Source organism: Elephas maximus, chromosome 8 (assembly GCF_024166365.1).
Source record: "Elephas maximus indicus isolate mEleMax1 chromosome 8, mEleMax1 primary haplotype, whole genome shotgun sequence".
Taxonomy (NCBI): domain Eukaryota; kingdom Metazoa; phylum Chordata; class Mammalia; order Proboscidea; family Elephantidae; genus Elephas; species Elephas maximus.
Genome location: NC_064826.1, coordinates 14,432,703 through 14,453,941, shown reverse-complemented (window position 1 = coordinate 14,453,941; position 21,239 = coordinate 14,432,703). Strand labels below are relative to the sequence as shown.

At 37.3% G+C, this 21,239-nt stretch overlaps 1 protein-coding gene across 6 annotated transcripts in view; it reads right to left on the bottom strand.

The window, feature by feature from the left end:
- Positions 1–21,239, bottom strand: part of CNOT4 (CCR4-NOT transcription complex subunit 4) — a 144,727-nt gene that overhangs the window by 32,220 nt on the left and 91,268 nt on the right. For 3 of the 6 annotated variants that reach the window (XM_049893363.1, XM_049893365.1, XM_049893367.1), the window contains exons 4-8: positions 19,277–19,363; positions 18,394–18,495; positions 17,657–17,782; positions 14,242–14,375; positions 1,274–1,331 (exon numbers count right to left, since the gene is read on the bottom strand). In XM_049893363.1, the coding sequence (XP_049749320.1) occupies positions 1,274–1,331; positions 14,242–14,375; positions 17,657–17,782; positions 18,394–18,495; positions 19,277–19,363 (507 nt within the window). The remainder of the gene's footprint in view (positions 1–1,273; positions 1,332–14,241; positions 14,376–17,656; positions 17,783–18,393; positions 18,496–19,276; positions 19,364–21,239) is intronic. The other 3 variants (XM_049893364.1, XM_049893366.1, XM_049893369.1) reach the window with 1 other exon arrangement.

Below are 21,239 nucleotides of genomic sequence, written 5' to 3'. Positions count from 1 at the left end.
ATAATCTTTATGTGTATATATATACGTATGTGTGTGTGAGAGTGTGTGTGTTGTTTTGATGAACTCAATACTACTAACAAAAATTCAGAAGAAATAAAATTGGGTGTTTAAAGCCTTGTGACAGCAAAAACTTTTTTTCCAGTTCAAAATATCAATTTAGATTATCAGTTTTTGCTTAAGTATATGCCTTTCAAATATAAACCATATCACATTAAGATAAATTCTGTAATGGTAGTGGAAATGAAAAAATGAGTTCACGGAGAAAAATGGTATAAAACTTCTGATTAGTAAAAAAGAGCCTGTGTATTTTTCTTTAGTGGATAATGGGGTGTCAAAACACTGTGATACTTAATTTTTTTAGATACTTAGAGTACCTTAGAGTACCGTAGCATTTTTATTGAAAGATACCAATATTTACAATATGTTGGAAACAATACCCTTCCCAACTATTTCAACTTACTAGGAAAATAATTTTAATGTCAACTTAAAATGTGCAAGCGGATATACAGATTTTCAAATTCTTTAATGCATCTGTGAGCAAAAAGTTTCAAAAATCCCTAGTTCGAGATCTCTAAGTTGTTTACAAACACTGTGGGGCCTGGCCAATCTTTACAGAAGAGATTAGACTACATCTATTGTACCAACGTGGGAAGCTGTGCTGAAACTGAAGCAGTAAAAAAAAAAAAAAAAAAAAGAGCAGATATGATGTTCCCTGAGCAACTAGACGAGATGACACAAAGCATGCTCTACAGGTCAGGCCCTCACTCAGAGTACACGGTGGATGAAACTTAACTGTCTGGTTATCATCTCAAAGCCAACAGTTGTTGGGAGAAGTAAGAAAGAAAACTGTCAGGGGCACGTACACCGACAGAAATAGGAAGTTAAAGTTGACGGCAAGGGATGAGGGGAGCACGTGGTGGGGAAACAACTCTGAAATGCAAGAATTCAGAAGGTGTGCTAGTCTGGGACCACTGAGGCCAAATGGGCCGGGAACATCCCCAGACTCTAAGGCCTCCCAAGTATTATATACAGTACACTAAGCTATGGTAATAATAATTCTGAGTCATCAAAAATGGGTTACATTACACTCTATATATTCTCGGGAAGAAAGAAGACTAATTATAATACATTTTTAAAAGATATCCACCAAACATGTTTTTAAATTGTTTTGGAATTTAAGATATTTTTCATTATCTAGAAAATTCATGTGTATAGAATACCTTGTTTTCGGGGTACAGGAGATAAATGAAGTAGCACTGTACCAGAATCTTACCTGTTGGGAATTATCACCATTCCCTATACTGAGAGAATCTGAAGATTTGTCAATGGGGCTGTAAAAAAGAAGAAAAACAAACAAACAAAAAAAAGAAATCAAAGTAAAGTCATTCTGTCACAATAAAAACAACCCACCCACCCAAATCCAGAATAACAAACACGTTTAACACACATTTATTGAGGCCTTATGATGTGAGACACTGATTAGATGTTAAGGACACAAAGAAGTAGAAGACTCTGCCCTGGAGGAACTTACATCATTCTAATTAAATTCTCTAAAAATAATGGTTGAGATACTAGCTTATGAAAAAGAAAACATACTGCTTAAGTTGGATGCTACCACAGGGTTACTATGAGTCGAAATTGACTCGACGGCAATGAGTTCAGATTTTGGTCTGATGAATAGTCAAAAGTCTAATTTTTCATTTAGTCTTGTGCCTGTGATAAACCCATCTCCCACTAGTTTTTTAAATACTACTGTCCTGTTTTTCTAAGAGACAAGACATAAGTTACTGAAGTGTTCTCTACAGGTTTTTTAAGAACTATGCTAATTCCTTGTAATACTTCAATATTCTAACGGTGACCACAGAAAAGGCATATGTGTATGTTTACACACACACCTCCCACACACAGGAGACTAACAGATACAAACATTTGTACAAACTCTTGACACAGCCTTAAACAGAAATATTAAATTTTTATTTCCATAGAGAGAAGACAGAAGTAAAACAGAACTGCTAACTTCAAGTCCACTTTAACTAGTCTGACTTAAAGACAAAATAAAATCTCAACAAGCATCACAACACTGACCTAGTGATGCCATTTCTATAACTAACTTTATTTAACTTGGCACTTGAACATGAGAAAAGTAAAAGTATCCAGATGTGTAGTTCTGACAAAATATTATAGGAAAAAAATTAAGATTCCAAGTCTCTCAAAATTATTTCATTCCCTGGAAATACGTCCAAAGTCATCTCAAACGTTAACGGACAACTTACTGGGATATTTGTTTGCCCTAAAACATTTTAACCAGGGCTGGCACCCACTCTGAATGCCAGGTGTGCCCACTGCAGAGACATCATCAGGTGCTCTTGATTCTGGCAAATAGGTTGAAATTTACTTGAAGAGCATCTTTACTCATTATTCACAAGGTATCAAGAAGTTAATAAAGAAAGTTACCTCTAGTGGGGCAGTTAGGGAACGTTCCGTAAAACCACTTAGCACTTGGAGAAGGAAGGATAAAGGGGGAAGGACAGCATTAAAGGTAGGAACACCATGTGTGTCAAGGATCAAAATGCTACAGACAGGGTTGAGAGAGAGAAAATTAGTCTGGCCAACATATATGACGGTTAGAATAACACTGAGAGGTAAGAACAGAAAGGTAGACAAGAGGCCAGGCTCCAGAGGCCAAGAGAAATTTCTGAGCACAGCAATGACAGAAACAAAGTGGGGTTTTAGAACAATTAATTTGGTGGTGGCACGAAGGACAGACTGGAACACAGAGCGATAACCTGAGATAAACCTGCACTAAAACACACTCAGAAGACGATGTGGAACGAGGGATACCAATGCTGATATCAGATGGATCTTGGCTGAAAGCAGAGAATACCAGAAAGATGTTTACCTGTGTTTTTTATTGACTATGCTAAGGCATTCACCTATTTGGAGCATAACAGATCATAGATAACATTGAGAAGAATGGAAATCCCAGAACACTTAATTGTGCTCATGTGGAACCTATACATAGACCAAGAGGCAGTCACTGAACAGAAAAGGGGGTACAGTATGGTTTAAAATCAGGAAAGCTGTGCATCAGGGCTGCATCCTTTCACCATACTTATTCAATCTGTGTGATGAGCAAATAATCCGAGAAGCTGGACTATATGAAGAGTGGGGCATCAGGACTGGAAGAAGACTCATAAAGAACCTGCAATATGCAGATGACACAACCCTGCTTGCTGAAAGTGAAGAGGACTTGAAGCACTTACTGAGGAAGATCAAAGACTACTGCCCTCAGTATGGATTACACCTCAATGTAAAGAAAACAAAAATATCACAACTGAACCAGTAAGCAAAATCATGATAAACAGAGATGTCATGGATTTCATTCTACTTGGATCCACAATCAACACCCATGGAAGCAGCGGTCTAGGATGCAAACAACAAATTGCAACGGGCAAATCTGCTGCAAAAGATCTCTTTAAAGTGTTGAAGAGCAAAGATGTCACTTTGAGGACTAAGGTGCACCTGACCCAAGCAACGGTATTTCAATTGCCTCATATGCATGCGAAAGCTGGACAATGTGTAAGGAAGACTGAAGAAGAATTGATGCCTTTGAATTATGGTGTTGGAGAAGAATATTGAATATACCATGGACTGCCAGAAGAACGAACAAGTCTGTCTTGGAAGAAGTATAGCCATAGTGTTTCTTGGAAGCCTGAACGGCAAGACTTTGTCTCGCATAATTTGGACATGTTATCAGGAGGGACTAGTCCCTGAAGAAGGACATCATGCTTGGTAGAGTAGAGGGTCAGAGAAAAAGAGGAACACCCTTGACGAGATGGACTGACACAGTGGCTGTAACAACGGGCTCAAACACAGCAACAACTGTGAGAATGGCGCAGGACTGGGCAGTGCTTCTTTCTGTTGTACACAGGGTCGCTATGAGTCAGAACTAACTTGAAGGCACCTGACAACAACAACGACAAATGATTTTAATATGGGAATAAGGGCTTAAGCGTTGAGAGGAAGCAGTAGTAATAGAAATGGAACGATGAAGGGAAAATATTACCAAGGAAGAATTTCAGTGTCTTGATATCAGTTCATCTTCCCAGCCACCACCATTAAAGACCACTAAATAATTTTCAACACAGATGAGGTCAGTCTTCCTAATGTAAAGGGCAATATATGCAGATATTATTGCATAAAGAATAAATATAAGGATGTTTCTGGATTAAAACTAATTAGAAGAACTCATATTATCTCGTCTACCGCCCCAACTGCTCTTTCATAAGCACTGATCAGAATATCTTACTCTACCTGGGAGAGATATAAAGATGCTTAAAAACTTCTAGATCAATGTCATCAATCCAAAGGCAGCTGCAGAAAAATCAGGATTGTGGCAACATACCAGTAAATTTATGTCTAGTGCCACACCGTTTTAGTATATTCTTCAATTTATTTTAACAATAATCAACAATTACAAGGAATAATAAACAAAAAAACTTTATAAATATATAGCCAGAAGTTATTTTATTTTCTATGTGGATTTTAAAAGTCAGTTATAATTAAAGTTGCCATTATAAGTGCAACTATTAGTGCAAACAAGTAAAAAGAAAACTGGGACACTCCCTATAAATACTTGTATTTCTCCAAAAGAAAGAGAAAGTATATTTACAAATTTCAGTAAACTTGAACTCCTTGGATCGCTAAGCATGCACAAAAAAGAGATAGAGATAGCTGCTAAGAGGCCAGAATTCTCACGATGCCACTGACATCAGATGTCAAGCTTCCTACATGTCAAGCTCTACGTCCACTTAAGCTGTGGCCATATTAACAAATCTGTTGTTGTATTTTTCAACATCTGCTCACCCATTACCATGCCAAGAAGGTAACTATTTGGAAAAGGAAAACAAACTTCAACAAATTTTACATTTACTAATGAAGAAAGAGACCTACCCATGAAATGGACTAGTCTCTGGTCAAGAATTGCCAGGTCCCAACAGAAGCTGAGATACAAGCATTTTAAACGCACTAAGATAAAGTGCTCTGCGCTTTTTTATTTAAAAAAACAAAAAATTTTATAGACTTTCTAAAATCAACCTCTTTTGTCATACTAAAAATAAAGCTCGTATTCTGAAGCATTAAGTTTTGTTGTTCAATCAATTTTCAATGGGAAAGATTTTTGTTTGACAACCATTTGCACAGTACAAAGTAGTGGGGCAGAAGTTGGCCAGGAAGGGAAAAACTAAAAAGAATGCAGAAAAGTTGAAGCATGCTGATTTGGTTCTCTCAGGCAAAAACAAAGGAAAGCAGATAATACAATTGATGGACCTAAATCAAAGAGTGCGAGGGGCAAAAACAGAGGTTGACAAGGCTCTTTGAAAAGGCTAAGAGTTGGAAAACCACTCCTACCTACAGATCACTCAAACACTAAGAATAGTCACAATGCTGAGAGAAAGAGAAATCAAAACACCTGAGTCCACAAGTACCACACCAAACCAAAATCAAACCCACCACTGTCGAGTCAATTCTGACTCACAGTCACCCTGTAGGACAGAGCAGAACTGCCCCATAGGGTTTCCAAGGCTATAATCTTTTCAGAAGCAGACTGCCACATCTTTCTCTTGCAGAGCAGCTGGTGGATTTGAACCACTGGCCTTTCAGTTAGCAGCCATCTGCTTTAACCACTGCACCACCAGGGCTCCTTCAAGTACCATACAGTTGATAGAAAAGGACTGGATTGAAGTGGAGCTAAGAGTACTCATACAACAATCAAGAATAACTGATCCCAAAGTATGAAATCATTTCCAGTAGGCAATGCTGTGTTGTCTGTAAATTCCTACAGATAAAAATTCTTAACTATAAAATGTTCTCATATAAATATTCTCACTAAATTTTTCCAAAAGTCCTAATCCTAAATAGTTCTGAAACCTATGGTGAGATGACATATTTCTTAGGAGTAAACACTTTTACATTAAGCTAGACAAAACTAGTGTTATGGAGCTCTTCAAATTATGTACAGATTGATTTTTATTTCTATTTACTTATTTAAAGTATAAAGGGTACATCCAGACTGTATCCCTGGAGATTCTGACTCAAATGGTCTGAGATGCAACCCCTGGTATCTGATCGCTGCCATGGAAGGCACGAAGAGGAGCACGGTGAAAAGCTAGCTATTACATCGAGTCTCAACAAAGTCTCTGAAATTATTAAATTTCACAGCTAGGAGGAATCATAAAATCTAGTTTAAATAATTTGTTTTACAGATTCAGAAACCAAAATTCAACACTATCTGTGAATAGGCAATCAGTGACCCTGCAGGACCTCAACTTGGATCTCTAAACACTCAGCCATGTGTCTGCTCTCTTCTGTTGTTTTTAGGTGCCATCGAGTTGGTTCCGACTCATGGCGACCCTATGTACAACAGAACGAAACACTGCCTGGTCCTGAGCTATCCTCACAATTGTTGTTACTCTTGAGCCCACTGTTGCAGCCACTGTGTCAATCCATCTCATTGGGGGTCTTCCTCTTTGTTGCTGATCCTCTACTTTATCAAGCATCATGTCCTTCTCCAGGGACCCATCCCTCCTGATAACATGTCCAAAGTATGTAAGACCCAGGCTCGCCGTTCTCACTCCTAAGGAACATTCTGGTTTTATTTCTTCCAAGAAGATCTCTCCTACCCGCATCAAATACAGTCATATTTTACTTCTTTCGTGGGAACAGCAACCAAGTGCCCAAAAAAAGTCTCATGGATGCTTTTTAAAATTTGTAACATAAAAGAATATATTACAAAGGAGGAGGATCAAAGTAAAAATCATTTGGGAGGGCTGGGCATGGGACAGAAGAAAACGTTGAGAAGGTCTCGTTTCCTTGTTTATTGAATTCAAAAGATAAAAACTGCCACAATGATTGCATTAAGTTTCAGTAATATTTTGGACATAAGGTAAAATTAATATATAGATGTCAACGTAACAGACATTTCCAAATTTCACTGTCATGTTACAATATACGCAAATACATATTCACTTTGCTCCTAAATTAAATATTCTCACACTCATTTAGAATTCACTTCAATTTTTCATGCTCTGAAATGTATTTAGACATTTTCTACTGAGAACACATATTTAAGTTATAAGCAAGTAAAACTTTTCTTTATAGAACAAATTTTATTTGATACAGGCTTCAAATATACATTAACATTTAAAGTTATTACTTTGCTACTAAAATATGACCACATCTTAAGGAAGGAAAGTTACACAATTAGCTATTAACAGGGCAAGAAAAAAAAAATGCCTCAATAAACCTGAACTGATTGTATCAGGGCAAATATGATCTTAACTGCAATCTTCTCGTAACTTCAGGATGCATTTAACATGAGTGAATAGAAACGTTTTGGTAACTACTAGTAGGCACAAATAAGTAATTATTCTTGATATTAAAGGTGAAAGATAGGCATCTACCATCATAAATCTATCAGAGAACAAGAGGACACTAATGGCTTAAAATCAGGAAAGGTGTGCATCAGAGTTGTATTTTTTCACCATACTTATTAAATCCGTATGTTGAGCAAATAATCTGAGAAGCTGGACAATGTGAAGAACGGAGCATCAGGATTGAAGACTCATTAACAACCTGCATTATGCAAATGACACAAACTTGCCTGCTGAAAGCAATCACTGATGACGATCAAAGACCACGGCCTTCAGCATGGATTACACCTCAACATAAAGAAAACAACTGAACCAATAATAATAAACGGAGAAAAGACTGAAGTTGTCAAGGACTTCATTTTACTTGGATTCACAATCAACGCCCATGGATGCAGCAGTCAAGAAATCAAAAGACGCATTGCACTGGGAAAAACGGCTTTAAAGTGTTAAATAGCAAAGATGTCACCTTGAAGACTAAGGTGCACCTGACCCAAGCTATGGTACTTTCAGTCACCTTATATGCATTCAAATGCTGGACAATGAATAAGGAAGACCAAAGAAGAAGGGAAGAATTGATGCCTTTGAATTGTGGTGTTGGCAAAGAATACTGAATATACCACCGCCTGCCAGAAGCATGAACAAATCTGTCTCTGAAGAAGTATGGCCAGACTGCCTCCCAGAAGAGAGGATGGCGAAACTTCATCTCACACACTATGGACAGTCAGGAGGAGCGACCAGCCCCTGCAGGGGGGCATCGCGCTTGCTAAGTAGAAGGTCAGTGAAAAAGAGGAAGACTCTCAGTGAGATGGACTGACACAGTGACCACAACAACGGGCTCAAACACCAACGACTGTGAGGGTGGTGCAGGACAGGGCGGTGCTTTGTTCTATTGTACACAGGGTCACTATGAGCCAGAACCGACTCGACAGCACCTGGCAACATCAACAACAGAATGTGGCAGCCTTTCAAAAACAATGAGTAAAGTCTCCATTTATTTATTCTAATTTTGAATCTCAGTAACAGGCTTAACCTCTGAAAAGACATTATATATTTAAGTTGAATTTAGATATACAACTGCTCATTTTGATGTGCCTTTTCTTCTATTCTAGGAAATAAGGGCACCAACAACACTATCTCTAAGTGCTCCCGGCCCCCACTCATTCCATCCCAACCTCTGGAACAAATATTTCAGACCTGTGGGTCTCTAACTTTTTAAAAATATTTTCTACTTAGATGGGACAAGACACCCCAGCTCATTTACTAGTTTAGTTCTCCACTGTGTGTGCACATATGCCATAACTTTGTATACAACCAAACACTGCACAGGAAGGAAACGTTTTAAAGAGAAATAAGAAACAAACCTCAGGAAAAAAATCTGGGAATTCACTAATTTTCACGTAAGCATCAAATTTTAACAAACCTTAGTAACTCATCTACTTAGTTTACTAGTAAGTGGTCCTTGGAATAAAAGAGAAAACACCTTTCTGGAAATCCATTTTATAAAATGTAGCCACCTGGACCAATAAGCAACATCGTAATAGAGAAAAGACTGAAGATGTCAAGGATTTAATTTTACTTGGATCCACAATCAATGCCCATGGATGCAGCAGTCAAGAAATCAAACAACATACTGCATTGGGCAAATCTGCTGTGAAAGATCTCTTTAAAGTGTAAAAAAACAAAGATGTTGCCTTGAAGATGAAGGTACCCCTAACCCAAACCATGGTGTTTTCAATTGCCTCATATGCATGCAAAAGCTGGACAATGAATAAGGAAGATCGAAGAATTGACACCTTTGAATTGTGGTGCTGGCGAAAAACATTGAATATACCACGGACTGCCAAAGGAATCAACAAATCTGTCTTGTAAGAAGTACGACCAGAATACTCCTTAGAAGCAAAGATGGCGAGACCATGTCTCAGATATTTTGGACATGTGACCAGGAGGGATCAGTCCCTGCAGCAGGACATCACGCTTGGTAGAGAGAGGGTCAGCAACGAAGAGGAAGACCCTCAATGAGATGGACCGACACAGCTGCTGCAACAGTGGGTTCAAGCATAGCAACAACGGTGAGGACGGTGCAGGACTAGGCAGTGTTTCCTTCTGTTGTGCATGGGGTCGCTATGAGTTGGAACTGACTCGATGGCATCTAACGACAACGGCCAACTCTCATGGCACCTTTCTATTCTCTGGGCCACTCCTGAATCCACCTCCAATTCAGCTATGGGTATCACAGACCAGCCCTCTCTACACCAATAAATGATCATTATTTTAGGTTGTAGGTCCTCTTTTCAGAAAAATGTACACACACACACAATTCTATATAGAATTTCAGAGAGTATCTTGAAACTAATTCACTATTTAACCAACTCTGCTCAAGACTACCTTCTACAGTTTTCAGACCAAACCTTTTCTAAACTTCAAGTGGTTTCCAAATAACCCAGGATTCAAGCAGTGACCACTCCCAATCTGCTGAATACACAAGGTACTCCAACTATACCTTCAAAGTTGATCAGAGCTTATAGGTGACTTTCAATAAGGATATAGGTCATATTTTTAAGAAATAAGTACATTTTCTGTCAATGTCATAAATATAATAAAGATTTACAAATTCCTAAAGAAGTTCTCCTTTCATTATTTCTCTAACCCTCTACTGCCATCAATCCGTGGTTTACAGAAGAGTTTGCTCAAAATACCATTGATGCCTTCCTTGGAACTTACACTCCAATCCCTATCCTGATATGACAGGCCTCAAGCACCAGATAGCTTCAGTTATGGCATAATCTCATTTAACCGAGTTAATGTGGTTTGTGTTAATTTTTCCTAAGACTTTCTTTCTCTTCAGAATTTCCTGTATCGCCTCATCTAAACTAAACCATGGGAGACTGGTAGTACGAGTACAATGAGCCTGGGCTTTAAAGTGATGGAGACTTGGTCAGAATCTGGCCTGTCACTGATTCATGTGGGATACTGGCTTATTTATAAACTCTCTGAGACTTAGTTTTCTTACCTGTAGTAAGATAACAATGATATCTACCACACAAGACTACTGGAGGAGATCAAATGAACACAGAAGATGCCAAGTTTTTGCTCTACCCTCCTTTGAGTTCAGTCTAAAGCTGAACATCTTGGTTCCCTCAATAGTGGCCTTATGTGGCTGAGCCATGCTATCAAGTCATAACCACTCTACAACCTGAGGCTCCTAGGACACTGTTCTCCTGCTACTGAAACAGTGAGGAATGTGCTCTGTGGATTATCTGACTATATAGTGAAGGCAAAGCCAATAAAATATTAGGAAAATCTATTGAAAATTGATTACAAAAAATAAAGAACAGCTACATACTTATTATAAACCCTGAAAAGACATTTGATAAATTCTAATATTCACTTCCAGTTTAAAGGGAGAAAATTCAATAAATTAGGAAGAATAAGATACTTTCATATTGTGATTAAAAATACTTATCTCAAATAAAGTATCAAAAAGTATACTTTAAGAGTGAATAAAACACCACAGACATAGACATTCCCATAAAAGTAAAGAAGGAGACAAGGATGCCTGCTAGCACAGCTACTCTAACACTGTTCTCTAATTTTTAGACAGGGATTCTCAAATAGGAAGAGGTGGTGGTGGAAGATCCAACGCTATAGAACAGGAGAAAGACTAAATTATTTTTCATACAAGGTACAAAAGACTTAAATAAGAGATACACCACGCTAATAGTTGGGAGGAATCAATACTGTTGAATGTTGATTCTTCTAAAATTGATTTATAGATTTAATGTATTCCAGAATACAAATAATTGGTCAGCCAATTGGAGGAATACTGGTGGCACAGAGGTTAAGCACTTGACTGCTAAACCAAAGGTTAGCAATTTGAACCTACCAGCTGCTCCAGGGGAGAAAGCTTCCGTACAGATTACAGCCTTGGAAGCCCTAAAGGGCAGCTCTACTCTGTCCTATGGGGTCGCTGTGAGTCAGAATCAACTCGACAGCAACGGGTTTGGTTTTATTTGGTTCAGCTGGAAAAGTTAAATCTCTATACATTTAAAACACTTAATACCAAAAACAAAACAATCCCAACCACAAAGGCATAAAATAAAAAACGTATGTACGCAATTATTTATCTGGTCAGTCTCTGGGTAGAGGTCTCTCTAAGCATAAAAGGACAAAAAATAAAGGAAAAGAGGAACACTTTTAACCACATTAAAAACCACAAACTTTCAAGTCAAAACATACCGTTTATAAAATTAAAAGACAAAAGATGAAATGAGAAAATAGTTGCAGCATATATCATACAGGCATAATTTCCTTAACACATAAAACCATTCTTACAAACCAGAAAGGAGAAATAAACACAAATAGAATATGCGGAACAGATATGAAATCACAATGCACAAAGAGTTCACTCTACTAATCAAATACAAATTAAAATAAGACAAGTTTTTTTGTTTCTCAAATTAGCAAATATGAGGACAAAAAACACCCAATTCAAAGAAAGAGGTACTCTCACACTCTGATCCAGCAGTTCTACTTCTAGGAACAATCAAAGCTATAACCAAAAAACTTTTATATAAAAAAATGTTCATCACAGTGCTACTTATGATAGCCCGAAAGTGAAAATAACATAGTATACAATAACAGGAAGTTGACTTAATACACTTGAAATGTTCATATATAATGGGTTATTTACTATGTAGCCATTAAAAATTATTTTAATGACATGGGAATATATTTATTATTTATAACAATGAATATTAAGTTTTAAAAATGTAACAAACCAATGTAATTTGCATATATATATATATATACACAGGTAGTCCCTGACTTAAGAGGTATTTGCATTACAACAGACCTCACTTAGGACTTAGGACAGTCTGGTTTTTGTTTGTTTTAACATCTTATGGTTAGTAATATGTGCTACGTACAATGTTGTACTGTGTAATTTGCTGATGTTTAGATGTAATGTTTCCAATCACCAATGACAAAGATCAAATTTATAATGATACAGATTAATAAAAGGCAATAATGATGAAAACTTAAAAAAAAAAAAAAAGGTAATTCGACTTACATCAGAACCTACTTACAACAGAGTTGTCTGTATGGAACCCCATCGTAAACTAGGGACTACCTGCGTATTCACAAGAAGAAGAAAAGACTACAAGGAAATTTACTCCGCAAGGAAAATACACCAAATTTTCTACAGTGAAAACCTCTGGGTATTGAGATCACATACAATATTTATTTCCTTCTGCATGCTTTTATGAATTTTTAAAATTACCTTCAATGAAAACTTGTTACTTTTATATTCAGAAAATAACAACTGTTATCTCAAAGAGATAATTTAAAATTTAAATTTCTGCTCTGCATTCTCTAGGGACTATCAGCCCAGAATATGACTTTAATTAGACTGACAATTTTTCAAATGAGAACAATGATGTGTATAAATGTTAAAAGCATCCAAAATAAACATTTATTACAATAATTCCATTCTTAGGCCAAGCACTACAAGCTGCCAACCCATATGATGTGACAGCATGTGGTTCCTCACAGATACACAGACACTGGAAAGGGCAGGTACAAAAACTCCAAGGAAAGGGTCAAAAGCTTGTCAAATCAAAAAGATTTTCACATGGACTTAGACGTCATTCTTAGTTTTGATGTAAACAAATTCCACAACTTTTACTACATAGTAATTTTATGTTTTGCTGTGTGACCTATTACATAAATTTATATATAATACACATATATGTATACGTATGTGTATAAACAAGAAATAAATGTTAAAATTTGAGCAGTCTTTAATATTTAAATAATCTTTACTACCAGAGGGAATAAACTTAAAGACTTCAAAAATATAAACACAAGAATATGTTTTTAAAGAAATTCACTCTGACAATAATCCATGTAGTTATTATTACTCGACTTTGAAAAATGGCTCTTAAATTACTTAGTGCTAAAGAGACATCGGGATATAACGTTTAATACACAGACATTAAAGTATCACTGAAATTTAATTTTGGAATTAAAAAAAAAAAGACAATCAGCATACCTAATTACAGCTATCTTCTTTAAATAAAACCACTGCATAGAAGTTAAACTTATCAAATTAAAAATAAATACAACAAAGGTTCTACAGAATCAAATGAGAGAACATTCTGGAGAGAGTATAACCCCAAAATGAATATTTTTCTGAATTATACCATTTTAGAGCATAACCAAATACAATCCAACATATGAAGATCACCGTATGAGAATGAGACTCAGTAATTAGAACTATAAATTTGTTTAAACATTGATATACTACAGGTCTACCTGAAACCACACTGGTAAGAGTCTGAATATGGGGCTACTCTCCCCACTCAGTATATTCGACTTTAGCGTTCAGTGATTCCTGGGACTAGCTGTGCCCCCAACATACAATGCTTCAGATAACTCCCACTCTCCCAGTCACAGTGTCTTTTCTTCTCATTATATCAGGGGTAAATCTCAACGAGGTGACAAGAGCCCTTTCACACCTAACATCCCTTAACTTCCTTTTTAACAAGGAAGGTGTTCCCTGGGCTCAGGACAGTCTACAAATCACTGCAGAGGTGAAGCCATCAAGGCCTTGTCTGAAGCATCACTAGAGAGAGCAGGCAGAGAATGAATACTCAAACCCAGGAACCGTCACTCCAGATCTCCTATAAAGCTAAACAACTCTGCATGAGAAGGACAAACGGCGGATCTCGTCAGGAAGGATTCTGCCTGGAAAGACGAGGACTGAAGAGGGAAGGCGACAGAGGGCTAAGGGCGGACGCGCATCAGTACTTACGTGTCGTACCTCTGCAGCGGTGTCACTTTGTTCTTATTCTTGTCCACCGAACCCGTAGACAGCTGAAGAAAATTGGGATTTAATTTATATAATTCTTGAAGTAGCTTCTGTTCATATTCTTGGTGTTTGCCCGCCTAATGAAAGAAGAAATTAATACTGCAGTGGGATTCACAAAATAGCTAGTATAAAATGCTGAACTACTTTCTGAATTATGAAAGGGAGCCTATATAAAACATGGAAACCCTGGTGGCATAGTGGTTAACAGCTACGGCTGCTAACCAAAAGGCTGGCAGTTTGAATCTACCAGCCGCTCCTTGGAAACTTCAGGGGGTAGTTCTACTCTGTCCTATGGGGTTGCTATGAGTCGCAATGGACTTGATGGCAATGAGTTTGAATTTTTTTTTTTTACATAAAACATGGAGCCCTGGTGGCACAGTGGCTAAAAGCTCAGCTGCTAACCAAAAGGTTGGCAGTTCAAATCCACCAGCCGCTCCCTGGAAATCTTATGGGGAAGCTCTACTCTGTCCTACAGGGTTGCCATGAGTCAGAATCAACTTGACAGCAACAGGTTTGGTGTATAAAACATATAAAGTTTCTTCATGACATCATAGAAACCTGTGAGGATGATATCAGAAAACTTCTAGACCAATGAAAGTTCTTCCAGCAGGACTACGTGATATATGTTCCCTGAATTTAATGAAGGCATTTCATCAATAGGAAACCACTTTATGGTACAGAAAAGCATATTTAAGACAGCATTTTCACTAGCTCAAAAAAATGAGACAGTCTGTTTTAAACCTACTTCCACATCTTTCACATAAGCATTAAGTCTCTTTCTAACAGGCATTACTGAATTACTGAAGATCACCCCAAATCAATCACTCTTTTTTAGAGATTAATGCCTTAAGTAGCACACAGATGAAGAATTTCACTACATTTCTCATTACCTGACACCAAGTAAAAATCGTTTTTATCCTCTCCTTTCCTCTGTTGTTACCAAGAGTAAAATAAAAATTAATGTAAACTCTAAACCAGCAGTCAGCAATTTATAGCCTTCTACCCAATTCCAGCTAGCCACCTGTTTCTGTAAATAAACTATTATTGGAACACAGCCATGCTCATTCATTTACATATGGTCTATGGCTGCTTTCATGGTACAACAGCAGAGCTGAGTAGTTGTGACAGAAATCGAACGGCCCAGAAATCCTAAAATATTTACTAACTGGTCATTTATAGAAAAAGTTTGCCCATCTCTGCTCTAGGCATAAGACAACGCTGTACTAACTCTATTTAGGTAGCTGTGTATCAGAAGGCAATGTCACAAACATTATGGGAGAAAATAAACACTGACTGTGGAAGGTAGTTATACACAAAAATAAATTACAGTGAAATCACTTTGAATAACCTTTTGCTATCTGCATGTATACCATGACTGGAATGACAGACTGATTAAAACCTTTTTTACTTACCTTCAGGGATGTTAACTACGTAAAAACTGTGGTTTAAAAAGATGCTATGGCAAAACCAAAACTGAACAGAACAAAAACAAAACCATAAAAACCAGCCAGGGCAATACCATTTAATTGAGCCTGACTGTACTGTAAACAGCACAATGCATCGTTCCCTGTTCCAAGGACCTTGCCTGTTCCAATTACACCTATAAATATTTAAAAACTAAATTCTGAGTTATGCAGTAACAAGAAAAGATATTCTTATTTCTGCCATAACTGATTCAAATTTCCTTTCTACACTAAGGAAGCGTTTTTACAAAGAAACTCCTTTTCAAAGTGATTTTGAACTCAGGTAAAGAAAAGCTAGGCGAATTCAGAACAACACTATGAAATGAATTTAAATTACTAAGAAAAAAGAACAGTTAGATGTGAAATTTACATCTTTAAAACATGAAATGCCTTGAAAATTCATTCTGCAATCAATAGTTCAGGAGATACTATGGCTTTCACTAGCCACAAAAAAGCTCAAACTGATATTCAAATGATTCTACAGGGGCAGTTCGTAAGAGACAGGTTAAATCCCGTTACAAGTAAGTTACAAGGGACTGTCCAATTTCTTTTACTGTTCAATAATCATAAAATGGAAACCCTGGGGGCGTAGTGGTTAAGTGCTACGGCTGCTAACCAAAGGGTCGGCAGTTCAAATCTGCCAGGCACTCCTTGGAAACTCTATGAGGCAGTTCTACTCTGGCCTATAGGGTTGCTGTGAGTCAGAATCGACTCGACAGCACTGGTTGGAATCATAAAATGAGATCAGCTGGGGTTTGGGAACCTTTTGATAGAAATTTTCATTGTAATAGTGTTTATGAGTGTAATATATTCTCTATCCCAGTCAAAACTATGTAAAATTTATATTTTATTTAAAAAAAAAGATTAACAAGCAGTTATTGAATAAGTAAGAAAATCGGTAAGTTATCCATCCTTATTAAATACCAGAAGGACCTAATTTTAACACTGTCTTTTGATCATAAAGACATCAGTGTCAAGAAACTCCAAAGTGTTTATTATAATGGGATTTAATCTGCAGTAACTCCAAGTCAAAAAAGGTGAGATTTGATTTTATTGAGCATCTCCTCTTACAGGAACCCCTAGCAGGCTCTCTCTGGTTTGGCCTGGAGAAGGAACGGCAGCGACGAGTGCCCCCGCCTTCTAAATGAGAAGCACCCCTGCACAAGTCCCCAGCAACCATGCGAAGTCCTCATCTACAACGGGGAATGCAGTATTGTGCTTGGGTACAACCCTTACTTAAAATGCCATATGGTCAACATTTTTACTTCTAAAGTCATGTTTATACTACAAATTGAAAGTAAACAGGAGAAGAGGAAATGTAAAAAAGAACATAGGATATTAAACCTTCAATTCACCCTTTACAGGGTACTGGCTCAGCAGACATTTTCATGGGGAGCGTTGTTTTTTAAAACGTTTGCTCATCAACATCATTTGACAGAGTATTTTTTTCTACCAAGCTCTGTAAAGAATAGAGATTAGGCAAAAAACCCAGCTAATAATTGCAGTATCCCTCTTAGATTTAATTTTGCTGACATTTCTATTAAAGTAGCATTTCCAACTGTTTTCCGCGGTCATTAAGTTTTGGTTGTACTGGGTACTATATACCCTCTTGGGTATAAGGATATGTATTAGGCCATTAAAGACTCTGAGAAGAAACCTACAGCAAAGAAACCTTCGTTGAATCTAACGTTTTCAAACTCAGCTGACCACAGACTTCTTTCTTATTATAACAGTATCCTATAGAACTGACATTTCATGGGACACTTTGTTTGGAACATACTACTTTAAAGTAATACCAGTTTAAAAAAAATTCTAGGTTTGCTTTTGTATTTTTAACTTACAAAGAAAAAGTACTCCCTTTTCTGCAAAGCTGATAATTCACATGACTTTACTACCTGCATTTCCTCTTTTGTGAAGCTGGCCGCCTCATCCCCCAGTTCATGTAGATACATGCAGTCGGGCTTTGGACACTGCATATTCTTTAAGAAGTAACTGCAGTATTTTGTTGTACCTAGAGATGCCTGCAGAGGAGGAGGGGAGGGGAAAAAGGACACAAAATGTCAGCTGACACCACAATCAGAATTTCCACGGTCAATGCTTTCTCTTCACTGAAAACAAGGCACTGAAATGACAAAATAAGAAGTATGGCTGTGAATACTAGAGAACAGAACCACTACTGAGAGGTTTGTTAAAGATGACACTCATCTGGAAGAACTCAAGAAAACATCTCAGTCTATGGTTTTCAGAACCTGAGCACCCAGGAGAAAAGACAGTCAAAATCTGCTCCGTGTTTTAAGTGCTCAGGGCGCATATGGTGGCAAATTCTTTTTCCCAATGATGCTGTCTTTCTTCCACTTACATAAAGCATTGCCTGGTGGGATCATTCACTCAAACCTGAATTAATCCGTGTCCAAATACGCCAGGACAACAAATCAGAACCATTACCTATTTCTGATGAGAAGAAGAATAACGGTTTCATTTTCACAAAATAAGATATGTATATTGGCATGGGTGCTTAAGAAGGAATCTTCAAAGAATCTGCCTTCAAATTTAATATGTAAATGCTAGGTTCTCCTCTACTTACTCTATCTTATCTCCCACCCCCTGAAAAAACTCAAGAGGAGCCTATTACCTTAAGTGTTCTGCCATCTACCACCACGTTGTTGACACACTGTATGGCTCTGAGAGCATCTTCTGACCGGATGTAGGTGACATAAGCACTGGCACTTGGACCCTAAAGTGAAAACATCCCATCCCACTGTTGTTAATTTCAAATTACACAAATACTAAAAAAAAAAAAAAAATTCTCTTGCAACCGGCCTAGGTAATTCCAAAGAACTTTTCTACTACTATCAGTAATAATAATAGTTAGTAGTAGTGGTTTTGACTGAACAGTATACTACCACCTTGTAACAAAAATGATTTTAATTAGACTATAACATATATGAATAAAATACCATTTCTGGCTTGTCATTTATTTATTTATTTATGTTAAATACCATTTAACAGGCTTATCAAGGTTAAAAGAAAAAAACTTTGAAATTTAGATTAAAAAAAATAAGATTTCAAGACACTGTGTCAAATGAGGATCTCCCGAAAATAAATGCAACTTACAGGAATATGTCTATCTGCTAATATCACCACAGAGAGATGCTCTATTAAGTTTTCAGTGTATCTGAAAATATTACTGACTAGAAGTCACTAATGATTAGACTGCCTGATAACAGAGTCAACTGCCTCTCCCGTGCACCCCATCACTAAATCTCTGTCTTACTCTTTCCCTCTTATTACCACCAACTCACTGTTAAGTCCTTGAAGGGACAAATACCCAGTGTCCTCGAGTAAGGGACAAATAAGCACCAAAAATTCCCCATCCCACCAATAGAGGGCACTACATTGCTTAGGTCCTTGACCCTCCTGTTTTCTAATCACAGAAAGCATGTTTTCCTTTTTGAACAGCCCAGGTCAAGCCCAGTCCACAGGGAGAAAAGGCAAAAATCCCTATAATCAGTTACCTGTGAGCCTGCATATGATGTGCTATTATTGATGACAACTTTATGTATTTTACCAAACTTCCCAAAATATTCTGGTCGTTTTAAAACCTATAAAAAGAAGAAGAAATAACATATAAACTGTCCCCATTTTCATCAACATCATCCATGTAATGGGGACATTCACCATCCCTCTTCAAAGAAAGGAAAATACTAATTTTTTAAGTTTTCTAATGAATGTGACTACTTCCTAATTACAACTGGTCGGGCTGACCTACAGGAAATCATCACCAAAGTCTAAAAGCTGTTCTTTACTGACCCAGTGAATAGAAACTGAGACTCTCTAAATTTGGTATTATCTTCTATGTTCTAATATCTGTACCTATAACCCATGGGATCTTACCTGCACAATATTCTTAAATACAAACCAGATCAAAGATTCTAACCACATTGTCATTAAAGATGATCCTTACAAGAAAGTAATTCTCAAAACAATGACCAAAATTGAGTATTAAAGACAGAGATAAGATATCAAGGACAGACGTAAGTAGCCAGTCTTTACCCATAAATTGATTGTATACAATATTTAATATATTAAATAAAAACACTTTTATAAACTACAAATTCAAATACGATGAGCGACCCCTCAACCTTCTCTGCTTTACGGTCAATTCTTGTGTACATACTTAGTCTCCTTCTGTTGAACCTTACTCCATTTTACCACCTCTCAATGGCCTCCTGCATTTTTCTCTCTTTTCTTCATAAATAACATTTGGGAAACACATTTACATGTTTCTGTCTCTACTAGCTGGTTACTCGGTGATTTTGGTGGTTTTTTTTCCCTTGCATTCATCTCACCTCCTCTACTTTGTGATCTTTACATGAGTTCTTTTAGCTTCTCTTAGAAACTTAACCTTGGCTAATCTGATCAGTATGTAACATGTTACAAAAACCTGTCCCATGATTTGTAACTACCTCAAAATTAAATTTTGTCCTTTAACTAAAAGTTACCTATTGCTCCTACAATCTCTCCAAATAGCAAGCATGCCCTCTTTCAGTGAAACCTTTCTGCAAGTACCTGTTCAAGTGTGTGCAATATATTCCTCTCTTTCCAAACAGTCATACATGATAATATTCTCAGGTGCTTATAATTTGGCTAATATGTTCAGCACTTGACAGGATCGAAGCTTCATGTTACAGTCTATAGCTGGCATGTCATTAATTCTCACAAGTCTTCAACTTAATCAATATAAAGTAATTAATTTCACCATATTTTATCTTTGTTGCTCCTAGTTGCCACAGAACGAAGCACTGCCCAGTCCTGCACCATCCTTACAAATGTTGTTTTACTTGAGCCCACTGCTGCAGCCACTGTGTCAATCTACCTTGTTGAGGGTCTTCCTCTTTTTCGCTGATGCTCTACTTTACCAAGCACAATGACTTGGTCCTTCCTGGTAACATGCTCCAAGTATGTGAGACAAAGTTTCACCACCCTTGTTTCTAAGGGGCATTCTGGCTGTATTTCTTCTAAGATAGATTCGTTTATTCTTCTGGCAGTCCATGGTATATTCAGTATTCTTTGCCAAAACCATAATTCAAAATTGTCAATTCTTCTTTGGTCTTCCTTATTCAACGTCCAGCTTTCGCATGCACATGAGTCGACTGAAAATACCATGGCTTGGGTCAGGTGCACCTTAGTACTCACGGCTACACCTTTGCTTTTTAACGCTTAAAGGAGGTCTTTTGCAGCAGATTTGCCCGATGCAATATGTATAGGGGTATTATGACTGCTACAGCCAATCATAATGGATTAGAAGGGGAGCTGATAGAATCTGAATACGCACTAAAAAAAAAAAACTAGACACTGGTTTTCAATCTTTATTCCACCTAAATCCCCTGAGGAATACGACAGTAAGAATGGCTGAGGCAATGATCTTTAGGGTTTTCCTAGCAAAGCCTCAGGGTTGAGGAGTAGGAAGGGTATAGT